The sequence below is a fragment of the Nerophis lumbriciformis genome, linkage group LG20, assembly GCF_033978685.3.
Source record: "Nerophis lumbriciformis linkage group LG20, RoL_Nlum_v2.1, whole genome shotgun sequence".
Taxonomy (NCBI): Eukaryota; Metazoa; Chordata; class Actinopteri; order Syngnathiformes; family Syngnathidae; genus Nerophis; species Nerophis lumbriciformis.
Genome location: NC_084567.2, coordinates 15175001 through 15200000, shown reverse-complemented (window position 1 = coordinate 15200000; position 25000 = coordinate 15175001). Strand labels below are relative to the sequence as shown.

Here is a 25000-nt window from a genome sequence, read left to right as displayed (position 1 = left end):
TGCCGTACGCTAAAATTACCAACACATTTTCCGTCCACCATACGCTACTATTGCCAAGATGTTTTTGTCCGTCGTTTGCGAATACTGTCAACACTTTTCCCGTCCATCATATACTATTAATGCTAACATATTTTTTGTCTGTCGTACGCTAATATTGTTAATACACTTCCCGTCCATTGTATTATAATATTGCAAACATATTTTTGTCTGTCGTACGCTAATATTCTTAACACAATTCCCGTCCATCGTATACTAATATCGTAAACCTGTTTTCCATCTGCCGTACGCTAAAATTACCAACACATTTTCCGTCCATCATACGCTACTATTGCCAACATGTTTTTGTCCGTCGTTTGCAAATATTGTCAACACATTTCCCGTCCATCGCATACTAATATTGCAAAGATGTTTATTGTCTGTTGTACGCTAATATTGCCAAGACACTTTCCGTCCGTTGTATATTAATATTGTAAACATGTTTTCCGTCTGTCATTTCCGAATAATGTCAAGACATTTTCTGTCCGTTGTATGCTAATATTGCCAACATAATTCCCGTCCATCGTATACTAATATTGTGAACATGTTTTCTGTCCGTCATACACAATTATTGCTAACATATTTTTTGTCTGTCGTACGCTAATATTGTTAACACATTTCCCGTCCATTGTATACTAATATTGCAAACATGTTTTTGTCTGTCGTAAACGCTAAAATTACCAACACATTTTCCGTCCATCATACGCTACTATTGCCAACATGTATTTGTCCGTCGTTTACAAATATTGTGAACACTTTTCCCGTCCATCGTATAATATTAATGTTAACATATTTTTTGTCTGTCGTACGCTAATATTGTTAACACATTTCCCGTCCGTTGTATAATAATATTGCAAAGATGTTTATTGTCTGTTGTACGCCAATATTGCCAAGACATTTTCCATCCATTGTACACTAATATTGTAAACATGATTATTGTCTGTCGTGCGTGAATATTGCCGAGACATTTTTCATCCGTTGTATGCTAATATTGCCAACACATTTCCTGTCCATCGTATACTAATATCGCAAACATGTTTTCCGTCTGTCGTACGCTAATACTGTTAACACATTTCCCGTCCGTTGTATACTAATATCGCAAACATGTTTTCCGTCTGTCGTACGCTAATACTGTTAACACATTTTCCGTCCGTTGTATACTGATATTGCAAACATGTTTTCCGTCTGTCGTACGCTAAAATTACCAACACATTTTCCGTCCATCATACGCTACTATTGCCGACATGTTTTTGTCTGTCGTTTGCGAATATTATCAACACTTTTCCTGTCCATCGTATACTAATATTGTCAACATGTTTTCTGTCCGTCATACACTATTATTGCTAACATATTTTCCGTCTGTCGTACGCTAATATTCTTAACACATTTCCCGTCCAATGTATACTAATATTGCTAACATGTTTTCCGTCTGTCGTACGCTAAAATTACCAACACATTTTCCGTCCATCATACGCTACTATTGCCAACATGTTTTTGTCAACACTTTTCCCGTCCATCGTATACTAATATTGTCAACATGTTTTTCGTCCGTCATACACTCTTATTGATAACATATTTTTTATCTGTCGTACGCTAATATTCTTAACACAATTCCCGTCCGTTGTATACTAATATCGCAAACATGTTTTCCGTCTGTCGTACGCTAAAATTACCAACACATTTTCCGGCCACCATACGCTACTATTGCCAACATGCTGTTTGTCCGTCGTTTACGAATATTGTCAACACTTTTCCCGTCCATCGTATACTAATATTGTCAACATGTTTTTCGTCCGTCATACACTCTTATTGATAACATATTTTTTATCTGTCGTACGCTAATATTCTTAACACAATTCCCGTCCGTTGTATACTAATATCGCAAACATGTTTTCCGTCTGTCGTGCGCTAAAATTACCAACACATTTTCCGGCCACTATACGCTACTATTGCCAACATGTTTTTGTCCTTCGTTTACGAATATTGTCAACACTTTTCCCGTCCATCGTATACTAATATTGTGAACATCTTTTTCGTCCGTCGTACTCCAACATTACCAACACGTTTTCCGTCCGTCATACACTTGTATTGCTAGCATAACATTGTTAACATTTTTTGTCTGTCGTACACTAATATTGTTAACACAATTCCCGTCCATCGTATGCTAATATTGCAAAGATGTTTATTGTCTGTTGTACACTAATATTGCCAACACATTTCTCGTCCATCGTATACTAATATCGCAAACATGTTTTCCGTCTGCCGTACGCTAAAATTACCAACACATTTTCCGTCCACCATACGCTACTATTGCCAACATGTTTTTGTCCGTCGTTTGCGAATATTGTCAACACTTTTCCCGTCCATTGTATGCTAATATTGCAAAGATGTTTATTGTCTGTTGTAGCTAATATTGTCAACACATTTTCCGTCCATCGTACGCTACTATTGCCAACATGTCTTTGTCCGTCGTTTGCGAATATTATCAACACTTTTTGCAAAGATGTTTATTGTCTGTTGTACGCTAATATTGTCAAGACATTTTCTGTCTGTTGTTTGCTAATATTGCCAACATAACTCCTGTCCATCGTATACTAATATAGCAAACATGTTTTCCGTCTGCCGTACGCTAAAATTACCAACACATTTTCCGTCCATCATACACAATTATTGCTAACATATTTTTTGTCTGTCGTACGCTAATATTGTTAACACATTTCCCGTCCGTTGTATATTAATATTGCAAACATGTTTATTGTCTGTTGTACGCTAATATTGCCAAGACATTTTCCGTCCATTGTACACTAATATTGTAAACATGTTTATTATCTGTCATGCGCGAATATTGCCAAGACATTTTCCGTCCGTTGTATGCTAATATTGCCAACACATTTCCTGTCCATCGTATACTAATATCGCAAACATGTTTTCCGTCTGTCGTATGCTAATATTGTTAACACATTTCCCGTCCGTTGTATACTAATATTGCAAACATATTTTCTGTCTGTCGTACGCTAAAATTACCAACACATTTTCCGTCCATCATACGCTGCTATTGCCAACATGTTTTTGTCCGTTGTTTGCGAAATTTGTCAACACTTTTACCGTCCAGCGTATACTAATATTGTGAACATGTTTTCCATCCGTCATACACTATTATTGCTAACATATTTTTTGTCTGTCGTACGCTAATATTGTTAACACATTTCCCGTCCATTGTATACTAATATTGCAACCATGTTTTTGTTTGTCGTATGCTAAAATTACCAACACATTTTCCGTCCATCATAGGCTACTATTGCCAACATGTTTTTGTCCGTCGTTTGCAAATATTGTCAACAAATTTCCCGTCCATCGTATGCTAATATTGTGAACATGTTTGTCTGTCGTACGCGAATATTGCCAAGACATTTTCCGTCCATCATACGCTACTATTGCCAACATGTTTTTGTCCGTCGTTTGCGAATATTATCAACACTTTTCCCGTCCATCATATACTAATATTGTGAAAATGTTTTTCATCCGTCATACACCAACATTACCAACACGTTTTCCGTCCGTCATACACTATTATTGCTAACATATTTTTTGTCTGTCGTACGCCAATATTCTTAACACATTTCTCGTCCAATGTATGCTAATATTGCCAACACATTTCCCGTCCATCGTATACTAATATCGCAAACATGTTTTCCGTGTGTCGTACGCTAAATTTCCCAACACATTTTCCGTCCACCATATGCTATTACCAACATGTTTTTGTCCGTCGTTTACGAATTTTGTCAACACATTTCCCGTCCATCATATACTAATATTGTGAACATGTTTTTCGTCCGTCGTACACCAACATTACCAACACGTTTTCGGTCCGTCATACACTATTATTGCTCACATATTTTTTGTCTGTCGTACGTTAATATTCTTAACACATTTTCCGTACATCGTATGCTAATATTGCAATGATGTTTGTCTGTTGTACGCTTATATTCCCAAGACATTTCCCGTCCATCGTATGCTAATATTGCCAAGATATTTTCCGTCCGTTGTACGCTAAAATTACCAACACGTTTTCCATCCATCATACGCTACTATTGCAAACATGTTTTTGTCCGTCGTTTGCGAATATTGTGAACATTTTTCCCTTTCCATCATATACTATTAATGCTAACATATTTTTTGTCTGTCGTACGCTAATATAGTTAATACACTTCCCGTCCATTGTATTATAATATTGCAAACATGTTTTTGTCTGTCGTACGCTAATATTCTTAACACAATTCCCGTCCATCGTATACTAATATCGTAAACTTGTTTTCCATCTGCCGTACGCTAAAATTACCAACACATTTTCCGTCCATCATACGCTACTATTGCCAACATGTTTTTGTCCGTCGTTTGCAAATATTGTCAACACATTTCCCGTCCATCGCATACTAATATTGCAAAGATGTTTATTGTCTGTTGTACGCTAATATTGCCAAGACACTTTCCGTCCGTTGTATATTAATATTGTAAACATGTTTTCCGTCTGTCATTTCCGAATAATGTCAAGACATTTTCTGTCCGTTGTATGCTAATATTGCCAACATAATTCCCGTCCATCGTATACTAATATTGTGAACATGTTTTCTGTCCGTCATACACAATTATTGCTAACATATTTTTTGTTTGTCGTACGCTAATATTGTTAACACATTTCCCGTCCATTGTATACTAATATTGCAAACATGTTTTTGTCTGTCGTAAACGCTAAAATTACCAACACATTTTCCGTCCATCATACGCTACTATTGCCAACATGTATTTGTCCGTCGTTTACAAATATTGTCAACACTTTTCCCGTCCATCGTATAATATTAATGTTAACAGATTTTTTGTCTGTCGTACGCTAATATTGTTAACACATTTCCCGTCCGTTGTATAATAATATTGCAAAGATGTTTATTGTCTGTTGTACGCCAATATTGCCAAGACATTTTCCATCCATTGTACACTAATATTGTAAACATGATTATTGTCTGTCGTGCGTGAATATTGCCGAGACATTTTTCATCCGTTGTATGCTAATATTGCCAACACATTTCCTGTCCATCGTATACTAACATCGCAAACATGTTTTCCGTCTGTCGTACGCTAATACTGTTAACACATTTCCCGTCCGTTGTATACTAATATCGCAAACATGTTTTCCGTCTGTCGTACGCTAATACTGTTAACACATTTTCCGTCCGTTGTATACTAATATTGCAAACATGTTTTCCGTCTGTCGTACGCTAAAATTACCAACACATTTTCCGTCCATCATACGCTACTATTGCCGACATGTTTTTGTCTGTCGTTTGCGAATATTATCAACACTTTTCCTGTCCATCGTATACTAATATTGTCAACATGTTTTCTGTCCGTCATACACTATTATTGCTAACATATTTTCCGTCTGTCGTACGCTAATATTCTTAACACATTTCCCGTCCATTGTATACTAATATTTCTAACATGTTTTCCGTCTGTCGTACGCTAAAATTACCAACACATTTTCCGTCCATCATACGCTACTATTGCCAACATGTTTTTGTCAACACTTTTCCCGTCCATCGTATACTAATATTGTCAACATGTTTTTCGTCCGTCATACACTCTTATTGATAACATATTTTTTATCTGTCGTACGCTAATATTCTTAACACAATTCCCGTCCGTTGTATACTAATATCGCAAACATGTTTTCCGTCTGTCGTGCGCTAAAATTACCAACACATTTTCCGGCCACTATACGCTACTATTGCCAACATGTTTTTGTCCTTCGTTTACGAATATTGTCAACACTTTTCCCGTCCATCGTATACTAATATTGTGAACATCTTTTTCGTCCGTCGTACTCCAACATTACCAACACGTTTTCCGTCCGTCATACACTTGTATTGCTAGCATAACATTGTTAACATTTTTTGTCTGTCGTACACTAATATTGTTAACACAATTCCCGTCCATCGTATGCTAATATTGCAAAGATGTTTATTGTCTGTTGTACACTAATATTGCCAACACATTTCTCGTCCATCGTATACTAATATCGCAAACATGTTTTCCGTCTGCCGTACGCTAAAATTACCAACACATTTTCCGTCCACCATACGCTACTATTGCCAACATGTTTTTGTCCGTCGTTTGCGAATATTGTCAACACTTTTCCCGTCCATTGTATGCTAATATTGCAAAGATGTTTATTGTCTGTTGTAGCTAATATTGTCAACACATTTTCCGTCCATCGTACGCTACTATTGCCAACATGTCTTTGTCCGTCGTTTGCGAATATTATCAACACTTTTTGCAAAGATGTTTATTGTCTGTTGTACGCTAATATTGTCAAGACATTTTCTGTCTGTTGTTTGCTAATATTGCCAACATAACTCCTGTCCATCGTATACTAATATAGCAAACATGTTTTCCGTCTGCCGTACGCTAAAATTACCAACACATTTTCCGTCCATCATACACAATTATTGCTAACATATTTTTTGTCTGTCGTACGCTAATATTGTTAACACATTTCCCGTCCGTTGTATATTAATATTGCAAACATGTTTATTGTCTGTTGTACGCTAATATTGCCAAGACATTTTCCGTCCATTGTACACTAATATTGTAAACATGTTTATTATCTGTCATGCGCGAATATTGCCAAGACATTTTCCGTCCGTTGTATGCTAATATTGCCAACACATTTCCTGTCCATCGTATACTAATATCGCAAACATGTTTTCCGTCTGTCGTATGCTAATATTGTTAACACATTTCCCGTCCGTTGTATACTAATATTGCAAACATATTTTCTGTCTGTCGTACGCTAAAATTACCAACACATTTTCCGTCCATCATACGCTGCTATTGCCAACATGTTTTTGTCCGTTGTTTGCGAAATTTGTCAACACTTTTACCGTCCAGCGTATACTAATATTGTGAACATGTTTTCCATCAGTCATACACTATTATTGCTAACATATTTTTTGTCTGTCGTACGCTAATATTGTTAACACATTTCCCGTCCATTGTATACTAATATTGCAACCATGTTTTTGTTTGTCGTATGCTAAAATTACCAACACATTTTCCGTCCATCATAGGCTACTATTGCCAACATGTTTTTGTCCGTCGTTTGCAAATATTGTTAACAAATTTCCCGTCCATCGTATGCTAATATTGTGAACATGTTTGTCTGTCGTACGCGAATATTGCCAAGACATTTTCCGTCCATCATACGCTACTATTGCCAACATGTTTTTGTCCGTCGTTTGCGAATATTATCAACACTTTTCCCGTCCATCATATACTAATATTGTGAAAATGTTTTTCATCCGTCATACACCAACATTACCAACACGTTTTCCGTCCGTCATACACTATTATTGCTAACATATTTTTTGTCTGTCGTACGCCAATATTCTTAACACATTTCTCGTCCAATGTATGCTAATATTGCCAACACATTTCCCGTCCATCGTATACTAATATCGCAAACATGTTTTCCGTGTGTCGTACGCTAAAATTCCCAACACATTTTCCGTCCACCATATGCTATTACCAACATGTTTTTGTCCGTCGTTTACGAATTTTGTCAACACATTTCCCGTCCATCATATACTAATATTGTGAACATGTTTTTCGTCCGTCGTACACCAACATTACCAACACGTTTTCGGTCCGTCATACACTATTATTGCTCACATATTTTTTGTCTGTCGTACGTTAATATTCTTAACACATTTTCCGTACATCGTATGCTAATATTGCAATGATGTTTGTCTGTTGTACGCTTATATTCCCAAGACATTTCCCGTCCATCGTATGCTAATATTGCCAAGATATTTTCCGTCCGTTGTACGCTAAAATTACCAACACGTTTTCCATCCATCATACGCTACTATTGCAAACATGTTTTTGTCCGTCGTTTGCGAATATTGTGAACATTTTTCCCTTTCCATCATATACTATTAATGCTAACATATTTTTTGTCTGTCGTACGCTAATATTGTTAATACAGTTCCCGTCCGTTGTATTATAATATTACAAACATGTTTTTGTCTGTCGTACGCTAATATTCTTAACACAATTCCCGTCCATCGTATACTAATATCGTAAACATGTTTTCAGTGTGTCGTACGCTAAAATTACCAACACAATTTCCGACTATCGTACACTACTATTGCCAACATGTTTTTGTCCGTCGTTTGCGAATATTGTCAACACATTTCCCGTCCATCGTATGCTAATATTGCAAAGACATTTTCCGTCCGTTGTATATTAATATTGTAAACATGTTTTCCGTCTGTCGTACCCGAATATTGTCAAGACATTTTCTGTCCGTTGTATGCTAATATTGCCAACATAATTCCCGTCCATCATATACTAATATCGCGAACATGTTTTCCGTCTGTCGTACGCTAAAATTACCAACACATTTTCCGTCCATCATACGCTACTATTGCCAACATGTTTTTGTCCGTCGTTTGCGAATATTGTCAAGACTTTTCCCGTCCATCGTATACTAATATTGTGAACATGTTTTCCGTCCGTCATACACTATTATTGCTAACATATTTTTTGTCTGTCGTACGCTAATATTCTGAACACGTTTCCCGTCCGTTGTATGCTAATATTGCCAACACATATCCCGTCCATCGTGAATGCATTATAAAAAAAGTATGTATTACCATACAGCAGCTGGCTGCCAGTTGTAAAAGACGCTGAGGACAGTCGCTCACCATCTCCTTGAATGCATCCTCATCCAGCCCATAATCCTGAAATATTGATAACATCAGTTATCGACTACATCCACCTCTTGAAGGACATATTTTCCAGCCAGATCAAATTCAAAATAATTGTGCTTTTCCAAAATAATAAACAACAATATATTCAGTAGTATCGTGTGTGTGTACCATTACTGTACTATGTTACACATGACAGCTGTTTATAATAAACAGTATTATTATAAATACTGCAGTAATAATAATTGTACCTTAGTTCTGGGGAGTATCTCTGGATCAGCAGGAATTCTGGCCAGGATTTCACACAACACAATTCCAAAAGAGAAAACATCCACCTGACACACAAACAAATAAAACACATGTTAGCAGTAGTAACAATTGTAGCATATGACGAACATAAAATGTGTTGGTCATATTAGCGTACAACGGACAATAAACATGTTAGCAATAATAGCGTGCGACAGACAGAAAACATGTTGGCAATATTAGTATACTATGGACGGGAGATGTGTTGGCAATATTAGTATACAACGGACGGGAAATGTTTCAGCAATATTAGCGTACGACAGACAAAAAACATGTTTGCGATATTAGTATTCAATGAACAGGAAATGTGTTGGCAATATTAGCATACAGTGTTAACAATATTATAGTACGACAGACAACAAATATGTCAGCAGTAATAGTGTATGACAAACGAAAGATGTGTTGGTAATGTCGGCGTACAACGGACGAGAAACATGTTGACAATAGTAGCGTATGATGGCCGGAAAATATGTTGCTAATTTTAGCGTACAGCGGAAAGCATGTTAGCAATATTCGCGCATGACGGACAGGAAACATGTTAGCAATATTAGCATACGATGGACGGGAAAAGTTATTCGCAAAAGACGGACAAAAACATGTTGGCAATAGTAGCGACTGATGGACGGAAAATGTGTTGGTAATATTAGCGTACGACAGACGGAAAAAATGTTTGCCATATTAGTATACAACGGACGGGAAATGTGTTAACAATATTAGCGTACGACAGACAAAAAATATGTTAGCATTAATATTATACGATGGACGGCAAAAGTGTTGACAATATTCGCAAACGACGGACGAAAACATGTTGGTAATAGTAGCGTATGGTGAACGGAAAATGTGTTGGTAATTTTAGCGTACGACAGACAAAAAACCTGTTTGCGATATTAGTATACGATGGACGGGAAATGTGTTAGCAATATTAGCATACAACGGACGGGAAATGTGTTAAGAATATTAGCGTACGACAGACAATAAACATGTTTGCAAAGTTAGTATACGCTGTTCGGAAAATGTCTTGGCAATATTAGCGTACAGCAGACAAAAAACCTGTTTGCGATATTAGTATACGATGGACGGGAAATGTGTTAGCAATATTAGCATACAACGGACGTGAAATGTGTTAAGAATATTAGCATATGACAGACAAAAACATATTTGCAATATTAGTATACAACGGACGGGAAATGTTTCAGCAATATTAGCGTACGACAGACAAAAAACATGTTTGCGATATTAGTATGCAATGAACAGGAAATGTGTTGGCAATATTAGCATACAGTGTTAACAATATTATAGTACGACAGACAACAAATATGTCAGCAATAATAGTGTATGACGAACGAAGAATGTGTTGGTAATGTCGGCGTACAACGGACGAGAAACGTGTTGACAATAGTAGCGTATGATGGCCGGAAAATATGTTGCTAATTTTAGCGTACAACGGAAAGCATGTTAGCAATATTCGCGCATGACGGACAGGAAACATGTTAGCAATATTAGTAGACGATGGACGGGAAAAGTTATTCGCAAATAACGGACAAAAACATGTTGGCAATAGTAGCGACTGATGGACGGAAAATGTGTTGGTAATATTAGCGTACGACAGACGGAAAAAATGTTTGCCATATTAGTATACAACGGACGCGAAATGTGTTAACAATATTAGCGTACGACAGACAAAAAATATGCTAGCATTAATATTATACGATGGACGGGAAAAGTGTTGGCAATATTCGCAAACGACGGACAAAAACATGTTGGTAATAGTAGCGTATGGTGGACGGAAAATCTGTTGGTAATTTTAGCGTACGACAGACATAAACATGTTTGTAATATTAGTTTACGATGTGTTAAGAATATTAGCGTATGACAGACAAAAAATATGTTAGCAATAATAGTGTATGACGGACGGAAAACGTGTTGGTAATGTTGGTGTACGGCCGACGAAAAACATGTTCACAATATTAGTATACGATAGACGGGAAAAGTGTTGACAATATTCGCAAACGACGGACAAAAACATGTTGACAATAGTAGCGTATGACGGCCGGAAAATGTGTTGCTAATTTTAGCGTACGATGGACAGAAAACGTGTTGGCAATATTAGCATACGATGGAGGGGAAATGTGTTGCTAATTTTAGTGTACAATGAACGGAAAATGTCTTGGCAATATTCGCTTACGACAGACAATAAACATGTTTGCAATGTTAGTATACACTGGTCGGAAAATGTCTTGGCAATATTAGCGTACAGCAGACAAAAAACCTGTTTGCGATATTAGTATACGATGGACGGGAAATGTGTTAGCAATATTAGCATACAACGGACGTGAAATGTGTTAAGAATATTAGCATATGACAGACAAAAACATATTTGCAATATTAGTATACAACGGACGGGAAATGTTTCAGCAATATTAGCGTATGACAGACAAAAAACATGTTTGCGATATTAGTATTCAATGAACAGGAAATGTGTTGGCAATATTAGCATACAGTGTTAACAATATTATAGTACGACAGACAACAAATATGTCAGCAATAATAGTGTATGACGAACGAAAAATGTGTTGGTAATGTCGGCGTACGACGGACGAGAAACGTGTTGACAATAGTAGCGTATGATGGCCGGAAAATGTGTTGCTAATTTTAGCGTACAGCGGAAAACGTGTTAGCAATATTCGCGTATGGCGGACAGGAAACATGTTAGCAATATTAGTATACGATGGACGGGAAAAGTTATTCGCAAATGACGGACAAAAACATGTTGGCAATAGTAGCGACTGATGGACGGAAAATGTGTTGGTAATATTAGCGTACGACAGACGGAAAAAATGTTTGCCATATTAGTATACAACGGACGGGAAATGTGTTAACAATATTAGCGTACGACAGACAAAAAATATGCTAGCATTAATATTATACGATGGACGGGAAAAGTGTTGACAATATTCGCAAACGACGGACAAAAACATGTTGGCAATAGTAGCGTATGGTGGACGGAAAATCTGTTGGTAATTTTAGCGTACGACAGACATAAACATGTTTGTAATATTAGTTTACGATGTGTTAAGAATATTAGCGTATGACAGACAAAAAATATGTTAGCAATAATAGTGTATGACGGACGGAAAACATGTTGGTAATGTTGGTGTACGGCCGACGAAAAACATGTTCACAATATTAGTATACGATAGACGGGAAAAGTGTTGACAATATTCGCAAACGACGGACAAAAACATGTTGACAATAGTAGCGTATGACGGCCGGAAAATGTGTTGCTAATTTTAGCGTACGATGGACAGAAAACGTGTTGGCAATATTAGCATACGATGGAGGGGAAATGTGTTGCTAATTTTAGTGTACAATGAACGGAAAATGTCTTGGCAATATTCGCTTACGACAGACAATAAACATGTTTGTAATATTAGCATACGATGGATGGGAAATGTGTAAACAATATTAGCGTACGACAGACAAAAAATATGTTAGCAATAATAGTGTATGACGGATGGAAAACGTGTTGGTAATGTTGGTGTACGACGGACAAAAAATATGTTAGCAATGTTAGTATATGATGGACGGGAAATGTATTGGTAATTTTAGCGTACAATGGACGGAAAATGTGTTGGCAATATTAGCATATTGCAGACGGAAAACATGTTAGCAATATTAGCATACGATGGAGGGGAAATGTGTTGGCAATAGTAGTGTATGATGGCCGGAAAATGTGTTGCTAATTTTAGCGTACGATGGATGGAAAACATGTTCGCAATATTCGCGTATAAAAGACAGAAAAAATGTTAGCAATACGAGTATACAATGGACGGGAAATGTGTTGGCAAGATTAGCATACAACGGACGGAAAATGTCTTGGAAATATTTGCGTACGACAGACAATAAATATGTTTGCAATATTAGTTTACGCTGGACGGAAAATGTCTTGGCAATATTAGCGTACGACAGACAAAAAATATCTTAGCAATAATAGTGTACGACGGACGAAAAACATGTTCACAATATTAGTATACGATGGACGGGAAAAGTGTTGACAATATTCGCAAACGACGGACAAAAACGTGTTGGCAATAGTAGCGTATGATGGACGGAAAAATGTGTTGGTAATTTTAGCATACGATGTACGGAAAAGGGGTTGGCAATGGTAGCGTACTGCAGACGGAAAACATGTTAGCAATATGACTATACGATGTACGGGAAATGTGTTGGTAATATTAGCATACAACAGACGAAAAACATGTTTGCAATTTTAGTGTACGATGGGTGAGAAAAGTGTTGGCAATATTAGCATACAATGGACGGAAAATGTCTTGGCGATATTAGCGTACCACAGACAAAAAACCTGTTAACAATAATAGAATACGACATGCAGAAAATACGTTAGCAATATTAGTATACGATGGATGGGAAATGTGTAGACAATATAAGCGCACAACGGACAATATATGAATCGCCATTATAATTTATTACGATTCTGAATCGCTTAAAATTTTTCAAGTACCTATTTTTTTTAAATATGTTTTTTCAGGCCATCACCGCGTTTGCGCTCTGTGCGAATGTCATGCGTCAGCGTTGAAAACTCTAAATGGGATTCATGTAACGTAAGTGGAGTTCCAACTGAGTTACCTTGCGGTCGTACGGCTCCCCTCGGAGCATCTCGGGCGCCATCCAAAAAGCAGATCCCACCAATGACAACTTCCTGCCGGCAGCGGCGGCGTCTTTAACCGGCAGCTCCACCACCTCTCTGGCCAGACCGAAGTCTGTCACTAAGGCCTCGCGGCCGCGACACGTCACACGGATCAGACAATTCTGCAACGCAACCAAACACACAGGCCGACAGCTGTCAAAGTGTGATGATCATGTCCACCAGCAGAGGGCAGTGTTAGATAGTGTAAACACTACTTTTATATGCAACGTGTGATGATCATGTCCACCAGCAGAGGGCAGTGTTAGACACTATAAACACTACTTCTATCCATCCATCCATTTGCCTACATTCAACCAACCATAGAAGACGCCACGCAATTTAAAGCAGTCAGAAACAACACATGGTTTTGCCGTCTTCTAATTTGGTTTCAAATGCGCGGTGTTGTCCATGGTTGGTTGAATGTAGGCACACTTCAGACACGCACACGCAGGTTGTATGACACGCTCACAAAGGTGGATGCGCTTGCTCAAGTCCTACACGGCAGAAATGTTGCAAAAGTCACGTGTAAGTAGACAGCCAATTGAGGGTTGTTTTAGATTAATGACAGACGGACCACTTAATACAGACAGACAGACCCGCGTACGTGTGTTTTACGATCCGCGTACATGTGTTTAAGATCTGCGTACGCGGGTCGTAAAACACACGTACGCGGATCGTAAAACACACGTACGCGGATCGAAAACATGAACGCGGATCGTAAAACACACGTACGCGGATTGTAAAACACATGTACGGGGATCTTAAACACACGTACGCAGAACGTAAAACACACGTACGCGGATCGAAAACACGAACGCGGATCGAAAACACGAACGCGGATTGTAAACACGAACGCGGATTGTAAAACACGCGTACGCGGATCGTAAAACACGCGTACGCGGATCTTAAACACACGTACGCGGATCTTAAACACGCGTATGCAGATCGAAAACACAGGTACGCGGATCCAAAACACACGAACGCTGATCTTAAACACACGAACGCGGATCTAAAACACACGTACGCGGATCGAAAACACACGTACGCTGATCTTAAACACACGAACGCGGCTCTTAAACACACGAACGCGGATCTTAAACACACGAACACAGATCGAAAACACACGTACGCGGATCTAAAACACACGGACGCTCATCTTAAACACACATACGCGGATCGAGAACACACAAACGCGAATCGTAAAAACACGTACGCGGATCTTAAACACACGTACGCGGATCTTAAACACGAACGCGGATCTAAAACACACGTACGCGGATCTTAAACACACGTACGCGGATCTTAAACACGAACGCGGATCTAAAACACACGGACGCTCATCTTAAACACACATACGCGGATCGAGAACACACAAACGCGAATCGTAAAAACACGTACGCGGATCTTAAACACACGTACGCGGATCTTAAACACGAACGCGGATCTAAAACACACGTACGCGGATCTTAAACACGAACGCGGATCTAAAACACACGTACGCGGATCTAAAACACACGTACGCGGATCTTAAACACACGAACGCGGATCTAAAACACACGTACGCGGAACATAAACACACGTACGCGGATCTTAAACACGAACGCGGATCGAAAACACACGAACGCGGATCGAAAACACACGAACGCGGATCGAGAACACACGAACGCGGATCGAGAACACACGAACGCGGATCGAGAACACACGAACGCGGATCGAGAACACACGAACACGGATCGAGATCACACGTACGCGGATCTTAAACACACGAACGCGGATCTAAAACACACGTACGCGGATCGTAAAACACACGTACGCGGATCTTAAACACACGTACGCGGATCTTAAACACACGTACGCGGATCTTAAACACACGTACGCGGATCTAAAACACGCGTACGCGGATTGTAAAACATACGTGAGCGGATCGTAAAACACACGTACGCGGATCTAAAACACACGTACGCGGATCTGAAACACACGTATGCGGATCATAAAACACACGTACGCGGATCGTAAAACACACGTACGCGGATCTTAAACACACGAACGCGGATCTAAAACACACGTACGCGGATCGTAAAACACACGTACGTGGATCTTAAACACACGTACGCGGATCTTAAACACACGTACGCGGATCTTAAACACACGTACGCGGATCTAAAACACGCGTACGCGGATTGTAAAACATACATGAGCGGATCGTAAAACACACGTACGCGGATCTAAAACACACGTACGCGGATCTGAAACACACGTATGCGGATCATAAAACACACGTACGCGGATCGTAAAACACACGTACGCGGATCTAAAACACGAACGCGGATCTTAAACACACGTACGCGGATCTAAAACACGCGTACGCGGATTGTAAAACATACGTGAGCGGATCGTAAAACACACGTACGCGGATCTGAAACACACGTACGCGGATCGTAAAACACACATACGCGGATCATAAAACACACGTACGCGGATCTAAAACACGAACGCGGATCTTAAACACACGTACGCGGATCTAAAACACGCGTACGCGGATTGTAAAACATACGTGAGCAGATCGTAAAACACACGTACGCGGATCTAAAACACACGTACGCGGATCTGAAACACACGTACGCGGATCGTAAAACACACATACGCGGATCATAAAACACACGTACGCGGATCTAAAACACGAACGCGGATCTTAAACACACGTACGCGGATCTAAAACACGCGTACGCGGATTGTAAAACATAGATGAGCGGATCGTAAAACACACGTACGCGGATCTAAAACACACGTACGCGGATCGTAAAACACACGTACGCGGATCGTAAAACACACGTACGCGGATCGTAAAACACACGTACGCGGATCGTAAAACACACGTACGCGGATCGTAAAACACACGTACGCGGCTCTTGAACACACGTACTCGGATCTTGAACACACGAACGCGGATCTTAAACACACGTACGCGGATCTAAAACACGCGTACGCGGATTGTAAAACATACGTGAGCGGATCGTAAAACACACGTACGCGGATCTAAAACACACGTACGCGGATCAAAAACACACGTACGCGGATCGTAAAACACACGTACGCGGATCATAAAACACGGACGCGGATCGTAAACACACGTACGCGGATCTAAAACACGCGTACGCGGATCGTAAAACATACATGAGCGGATCGTAAAACACACGTACGCGGATCTAAACCACACGTACGCGGATCGTAAAACACACGTACGCGGATCGTAAAACACACGTACGCGGATCTAAAACACGAACGCGGATCTTAAACACACGTACGCAGATCTAAAACACGCGTACGCGGATTGTAAAACACGCGTACGCGGATTGTAAAACACGCGTACGCGGATTGTAAAACACGCGTACGCGGATTGTAAAACACGCGTACGCGGATTGTAAAACACACGTACGCGGATCTTAAACACGTGTACGCGTATCTAAAACACGCGTATCGTAAAACACGCGTATCGTAAAACACGCGTACGCGGGACGTAAAACATGTGTACGCGGATCGTAAAACACGCGTACGCGAATCGTAAAACACACGTACGCGGATCTAAAACACGTGTACGCATGTCGTAAAACACGTGTACGCGGGTCGTAAAACACACGTACGCGGATCGTAAAACACACGTACGCGGATCGTAAAACACACGTACGCGGATCGTAAAACACACGTACGCGGATCGTAAAACACACATACGCGGCTCTTGAACACACGTACGCGGATCTTGAACACACGTACGCGGATCGTAAAACACACGTACGCGGATCGTAAAACACACGTACGCGGATCGTAAAACACACGTACGCGGATCGTAAAACACACGTACGCGGCTCTTGAACACACGTACTCGGATCTTGAACACACGTACGCGGATCGTAAAACACACGTACGCGGATCGTAAAACACACGTACGCGGATCGTAAAACACACGTACGCGGATCTTAAACACACGTACGCAGATTGAAAACACACGTACACGGATCTTAAACACACGTATGCAGATCGAAAACACATAATAAATTCAAAAAAGAACCAAACTTCATGAATGTTTTTTGTGACCAACAAGTATGTGCTCCAATCACTCTATCACAAAAAAATAAGATTTGTAGAAACTATTGGAAACTCAAGACAGCCATGACATGATGTTCTTTACAAGTGTATGTAAACTTTTGACCACGACTGTATGCGCATCTAAAACACACGTAGGCGGACCTTAAAACTACCACACGCACGCGGATCTGAATACACACTCGGACTGACATACAGACACACAAATTAGTACACGCAAATTGGATCACACACGCACAGACTGAGGTAGACGTTTGCCAAACATTTTGCGACAATAATACTTCCATACTTGAGTAACTTAACAAATGTTTGCAGGATCAATGAATGAGGACAATTCACGTTCAAGCAGGAAGACAAATGATCTGTGCTTCATCGACGCTGCACTCGTCATGTTGATCACATCAAATGAGCGCATATTCAAAGCTGTTATGGCACAACATGACTCAAAGTTGTTGCTGTCATTTAGTCAGAACTCATGAATGCATCTGAAGAACTAGATGAGGCCATTCCTGAAGGAATTGCGTGTGAATGCTCCAATGCTGAAGTTGAACTGAAATCCTGGAGTTTTTTTAGAAATGTTGAAGTAGAGCACAGAATTCTTGAACAGGCTGAATATTTTGAAGTTGGAATAGTTTGAATCAGATGAAAAATGTGAGAATTGTGGGACTTTGAAGAATGTCCCATTGATTTAAATGGGAATTTCCCAAAAATGTGGGCATTTCGGGAAAAGTGGGAATTTTTTTTCTAAATGGTAAAAAACTTGAATGGTTTGAATGAGTTGAAATGGTTGGTGTTGGAATTTTTCAAATCGGTCGAGAAATCTTGAAGTAGTAATGTGTTGAATTAAGGAATGGTATTACCGAATTCCTGGAATTTCAGGAAAACAGGGAATTTTTCCAGTTCAAAAAACAACTTAGTTTATTGTCCTAATTAAGAGAAATGTTTTGACGGTAGAACGGTTCAAGTGGGTTGAAAAATGTGGGAGGAGTAGTCGTCAGAAAAAAAAGGTGAAAATAGGGCATTGGAAAACCAGGAATTTTGGAAAATCCTGGGATTATTTTGAACTTGTTTGAATTTCCAGGATGGTGGAATGTGTTGAAGGTGGAATGGTTTGAATTGGTTGAAAAATGTGGAAATGGTGAAAGTTTGAAAAATGGCCAATTAATTTTGACTGGGAAAAAACGTCCCGGAAAACCTGGAATTCTGGGAAATCTGGGAATTTGTCAAGGGAAAGCCTGTGATTACTGAATAGGCTGAACAGTTTGAAGTTGGAACGGTTTGAATCGGGTGAAAAATGTGGAAGGTAGAACACGCCAAAATCTGGAAAAGAAACCTTCTTGATCTTTTGGACATATTTTCACAGCAACCTGGGTTTAAGCTTAATTATGATAAATGTAAAATATTAAGGATCGGACATCTAAAGGGAACGTCCTTTCGAATGGAATGCAAAGTGCTTGTTTGTGGACAGATGGGCCAGTTAACATACTTGGTGTTGTTGTCCTAGAGAATCTGGAAGATCTCGGCTCAGTAAATTATGATAATCGACTAAGAAAGCTGGATAAAATTATTCAATTATGGAAAGGGAAATCCTTAACCTTGTATGGTAAAATATCTATTGTCAACTCGTTAATTATTCCTCAATTTATTTATTTGTTTTTGTCATTACCAGCTCCATCACAAAACTTTTTTAAGGTTTATGAGCGCAGGGTCTTCGACTTTGTCTGGGACGGCAAACCAGAAAAGATTAAAAGAAACGTTTTGTACAATGAATATGAATATGGGGGCCTGAAACTTCTTAACCTTGAAGCTATGTGTCTGTCTTTAAAAGCATCAATTGTTCCAAAGATGTATTTAAACACTGAGTGGTACACAAGTGTCCTGTTGGACAAAAAAACATGTACTGTATCAAAAGAAATTTTATCCGTTTTTACAAGTGATCCCCTCCCAGTTTCCTTATGAAGAGAGTCTGCTGGGAAACATGGCGGGGTTCATAAAGGAAACAATCCACTCATGGTGGTGTTTTCAATTTTATGTGCCAGAAAAAAGAGATGATATTTTGCAGCAGATAATATGGATGAACTCTAATATTGTAATAGATGGAAAGCCTTTCTTTTGGAAAAAATATGTTTGAAAGAGGAATCATTTTTGTCAATGACATTATCAATGAGAATGGTAAGATTATGAAATATGATGAATTTAGAACTATGTATGGTGATGATTGTTCAAGCTTTTCATTTAATCAACTAACTGGAGTCATTGGGAAAAGATGGAAACAAATAATTAATTATGGAACTACTAAATTATTAGTTTGTAAACCCCTAATAAGAAATTCTAGTTGGCAAAAAGGAACTAAAATAAATAGAAAAATATATAATTTTTATTTAATAAAGAAATCTTTGAAGGCAGCCGCATATAACACATATGGAAAATGGGAGGACTTTTTTGACTGCCCGTTGCAGTGGGATGCCATATTCAAATTAATTTGCAAAACTACTATCGATGTGCAAAATCGTTATTTTCAAATTAAAATTATTTATAACTTCTTACCCACGGGAAAAATGTTAAAGGGCTACTGAAACCCACTACTACCGACCACGCAGTCTGATAGTTTATAAATCAATGATGAAATCTTAACATTGCAACACATGCCAATACGGCCGGGTTAGCTTACTTAAGTGCAATTTTAAATTTCGCGCGAAATATCCTGCTGAAAACGTCTCGGTATGATGACGTCTGCTCGTGACGTCACGAATTGTAGAGGACATTTTGGGACAGCATGGTGGCCAGCTATTAAGTCGTCTGTTTTCATCGCAAAATTCCACAGTATTCTGGACATCTGTGTTGGTGAATCTTTTGCAATTTGTTCAATGAACAATGGAGACAGCAAAGAAGAAAGCTGTAGGTGGGAAGCGGTGTATTGCGGCAGGTGTTGTGCCGGATAACGCACCGCCGCCGTAGAATGCACCCCTTGACTGTTGTGCCGGATAACACAGCAGGTGTTTCATTGTTTACATTCCCGGAAGATGACAGTCAAGCTTTACCATTGGCCTGTGGAGAACTGTGACAACAGAGACTCTTACCAGGAGGACTTTGAGTTGGATGCGCAGACGCGGTACCGTGAGTACGCATGCAGCTGCGGCTTCCAAACATTTGATCGCTTGCCCGTACGTGCGTGCCGCTATGTGCATGTCACGTACGTAACTTTGGGGACTTTGGGGAAATATATGTGCTGTATGAACTTTGAGGAGGTGAACGGTACTTTGGGCTGTGGGATTGAGTGTGTTGTGCAGGTGTTTGAGTTGTATTGGCGGGTTATATGGACGGGAGGGGGGAGGTGTTTGTTATGCGGGATTCATTTGTGGCATATTAAATATAAGCCTGGTTGTGTTGTGGCTAATAGAGTATATATATGTCTTATGTTTATTTACTGTATTAGTCATTCCCAGCTGAATATCAGGTCCCACCCGCCTCTCACAGCATCTTTCCTATCTGAATCGCTCCCACTGCCCTCTAGTCCTTCACTCTCACTTTCCTCATCCACGAATCTTTCATCCTCGCTCAAATTAATGGGGAAATCGCTCTCGCTGCTGGTGGCCATGATTGTAAACAATGTGCAGATGTGAGGAGCTCCACAACCTGTGACGTCACGAGCATATCGTCTGCTACTTCCGGTACAGGCAAGGCTTTTTTATCAGCGACCAAAAGTTGCGAACTTTATCGTCGATGTTCTCTACTAAATCCTTTCAGCAAAAATATGGTAATATCGCGAAATGATCAAGTATGACACATAGAATGAACCTGCTATCCCCGTTTGAATAAGAAAATCGCATTTCAGTAGGCCTTTAAAACTATGGAATATGACAGAGTCAGATGATTGCCGATTTTGTTGTCAGGAGTCTGAATCCACCCTGCATTTGTTTTGGTATTGTCATATTGTGTCTTCGTTTTGGGCGGAAGTTGAAACAACGTGTTTAAAGATTGGTTTGTTTATGAAGCTTGATGTGGTTTCAGTTATTTTAGGAGAGTTCATTGACAATCATGATTTAGTCCATTTAATTATAGTACTCGGTAAAAGGTTTATTATTAAGGCCAAAAACAGATATTCACTTAGTATTTCTTTCTTTAAAACATTTATTCAGTATTTTTTAACTTTAGAAAGTTATATGGTTGAAAACGATAATGATGCCAAAAAACATAAAAAAAAGATGGGAAGTCCTCAAAGGCTTATTTTGAAAATGTAATTTTGTTTGTGGATTTTATGCAATCTGTTGTGTTCCCTGGTTTTCAGTGTACATGGGTGAAGGTGTGTGTTGCTGAGCCCGACCTGGACATAATCTGAACTGGACCTAGTTTTAAGAACCCTTTTGAACAATCTGATTTCATTGACAACCTGGTCTGGTGAAGATACGGTCCTTTTTTTCTTCTTTTTTTTTAAATAAAATAAAATAAGATAAATATTTAAATAAAAAACTTTTTCTTGAATAAAAAAGAAAGTAAAACAATATAAAAACAATTACATAAAAAATAGTAATTAATGAAAATGTTAGTGGACCAGCAGCACACTGTATCCCTTGCAGACTATATTATTCTATATTGTAGGAACCAGAAGTTTTTAATAACAGAAAGAGACAGCTCCTTTTCTGGAAATGAGTGTGGATGGGGGAGGGAGGTTTTTTGGGTTGGTGCAGTGTAGGGATGATGTTCGAAACCGGTTCTCCCGGTTGTTCGATAAGAAAGAGAGTTGGTTCTTTATTCGAATCCCTGGGAACGAATCCTGTCCCACAAGAAATGCCCTGTGGGACATCACAGGAAATGACGTAGCTCAGTCATTAGACTGAGCTACGTCATGTCACACAAGCAGCAAAAATAATGGACCGGAAAAAACGCCTCAAGGCATGGCTATTCACCTATAGTGATCACAGAGACAGGTTGTTTTTGTGTTACTATATATATTTGTTTTTCTGAAAAATCCCGGTAATATACTTTGGGTAACAACAGTCAATATTATTTTTTTAGTGGGGTAACAGTCAATATATATATATTTTTTCTTATAAAGTAAAAGTGAGCTTTTGTTAAACCAAATATTGTGCTTTTTCCATATACAACAACCTATCTGGATTCGATAAGAGAATCGATAAGGAATCGGTTCGATAAGAGGATTCGATAATGGGCTCGAACTCGATAATTTCTTATCAAACATCATCCCTAGGTAAGTGTATCTTGTGTTTTTTATGTTGATTTAATTAAAAAAAATAACAATAAAAAAATCTGGAAAAGAATAATAATAATAAGTTGAACTAGAAGAGGCAATTCCTGAAGGAATTGCGTGTGAATGTTCCGATGCTGAAATGCTGACAGAATGTAGTATGAATGTAAGAACAGTTTGAATGTTGGAATGGTTTGAATGTTGAAAAGCTGACGCTGAACTGAAATGCTAAACGTAGGATGAATGTAAAAATGGTTTAAATGTTGAAATCGTTTAAACGCTGAAATGGTTTGAAAATTGGAATGGTTTGAATGTTGAAGAGTTAGAATTTCCAGGAAAACCGGAATTTGGTTTGGAACTTGGGAAAGTGTTAGTTTGAATGTCCAGGATGAGTGTTGATGTTGGAATGGTTTGAATAGGTTGAAAAATGTGGGAATTGTACAACTTGGAAAAATGTCCCATTCATTTAAATGGGAACTTCCTGGAAATTAGGGAATTTTGGGAAAAGCGGGATTTAAAAAAAAAGATTAGGAGCATGAATGTCCGAAATGAGCTGAATTGGTTGGTGTTGGAATTGTTTAAATCGGGCAAGAAATGTTGAAGTAGTAAATGGTATCAAGGGAATTTTGGGAAAATCTGGAATTTTTTGAACTTGGAAAAAGGGTAGTTTGAATGTCCAGAAGGGTGGAATGTGTTAAAAGTGGAATGGTTTGAATGGGATGAAGAATGTGGGAATTGTGGAAGTTTGAAAAATGGCCAATTCATTTTGAATGGGGGAAATGCAAATTTAAAAAAAAAAGGAATGATGGGAAATCTGGGAATTTTTTTTAGAATTGTTGAATTAGAGCACACAATTCCCAAACAGGCTGAATATTTTGAAGTTGGAACAGTTTAAATCAGATGAAAAATGTGGAAGTTGTGGAACTTTGAAGAATGTCTCTTTGACTTCAATGGAAATTAAAAAACGTGAATTGTCAGAATGAGTTGGCGACTTGTCCAGGGAGTACCCCGCCTTCCGCCCGATTGTAGCTGAGATAGGCTCCAGCGCCCCCCGTGACCCCGAAGGGAATAAGCGGTAGAAAATGGATGGATGGATGAGTTGAAAGGGTTGGTGTTGGAATTTTTCAAATCGGTCGAGAACTGTTGAAGTAGTAACATGTTGAATTGAGAAATGGTATGACGGAATTCCTGGAATTTCGGGAAAACCGGGAATTTTTCCAGTTAAAAAAACAACCTCGTTTTTTGTCCTAATTAAGAGGAATGATTTGACGGTAGAACGGTTGAAATGCGTTGAAAAATGTGGTAGGAGTAGTCGCCAGAAAAAAGGGTGGAAATAGAGCATTGGAAAACAAGGAATTCTGGAAAATCCTGGATTTTTTTTTTAACTTGGAAAAAAAACATGTTTGAATTTCCAGGATGGTGGAATGTGTTGAAGTGGAATGGTTTGAATAGGTTGGAAAATATGGAAATGGTGAAAGTTTGAAAAATGGCCAATTCATTTTGAATGGGAAAAACATCCCGGAAAACCGGGAATTCTGGGAATTTTTGGAATTTGTCAAGGGAAAGCCCGCGATTACTGAATAAGCTGAACAGTTTGAAGTTGGCACGCTTTGAATCGGGTGAAAAATGTGGAAGGTAGAGCGCGGCAAAATCTGGAGAAGAAGAAGAAGAATAAGTTGAATAATAATAATAATAAATAGATTAATTTTGTGTGAATGCTTTGGAGCATTCACACAATTATACAAAAATAGCATTTAAGAGAACAGATGTATGAATAAATAATACAAATATTTTCTTGTTTGGTGCCTCCAGGAATTTAGCAAATTCTACCGATCTCCATAGATGAAGCATAAAAAATATTAGAAATATATACCGTAT

The 25000-nt window shown here is 38.9% G+C and overlaps 1 protein-coding gene across 3 annotated transcripts in view; it reads right to left on the bottom strand.

Annotated features, from left to right (window-relative positions):
• LOC133619475 (dual specificity testis-specific protein kinase 2-like) overlaps positions 1-25000 on the bottom strand; it is a 117556-nt gene that overhangs the window by 1768 nt on the left and 90788 nt on the right. For all 3 annotated transcript variants that reach the window (XM_061980519.1, XM_061980520.1, XM_061980518.1), the window contains exons 6-8: positions 13755-13937; positions 9053-9136; positions 8748-8834 (exon numbers count right to left, since the gene is read on the bottom strand). In XM_061980519.1, coding sequence (XP_061836503.1) covers positions 8748-8834; positions 9053-9136; positions 13755-13937 — 354 coding nt within the window. The remainder of the gene's footprint in view (positions 1-8747; positions 8835-9052; positions 9137-13754; positions 13938-25000) is intronic.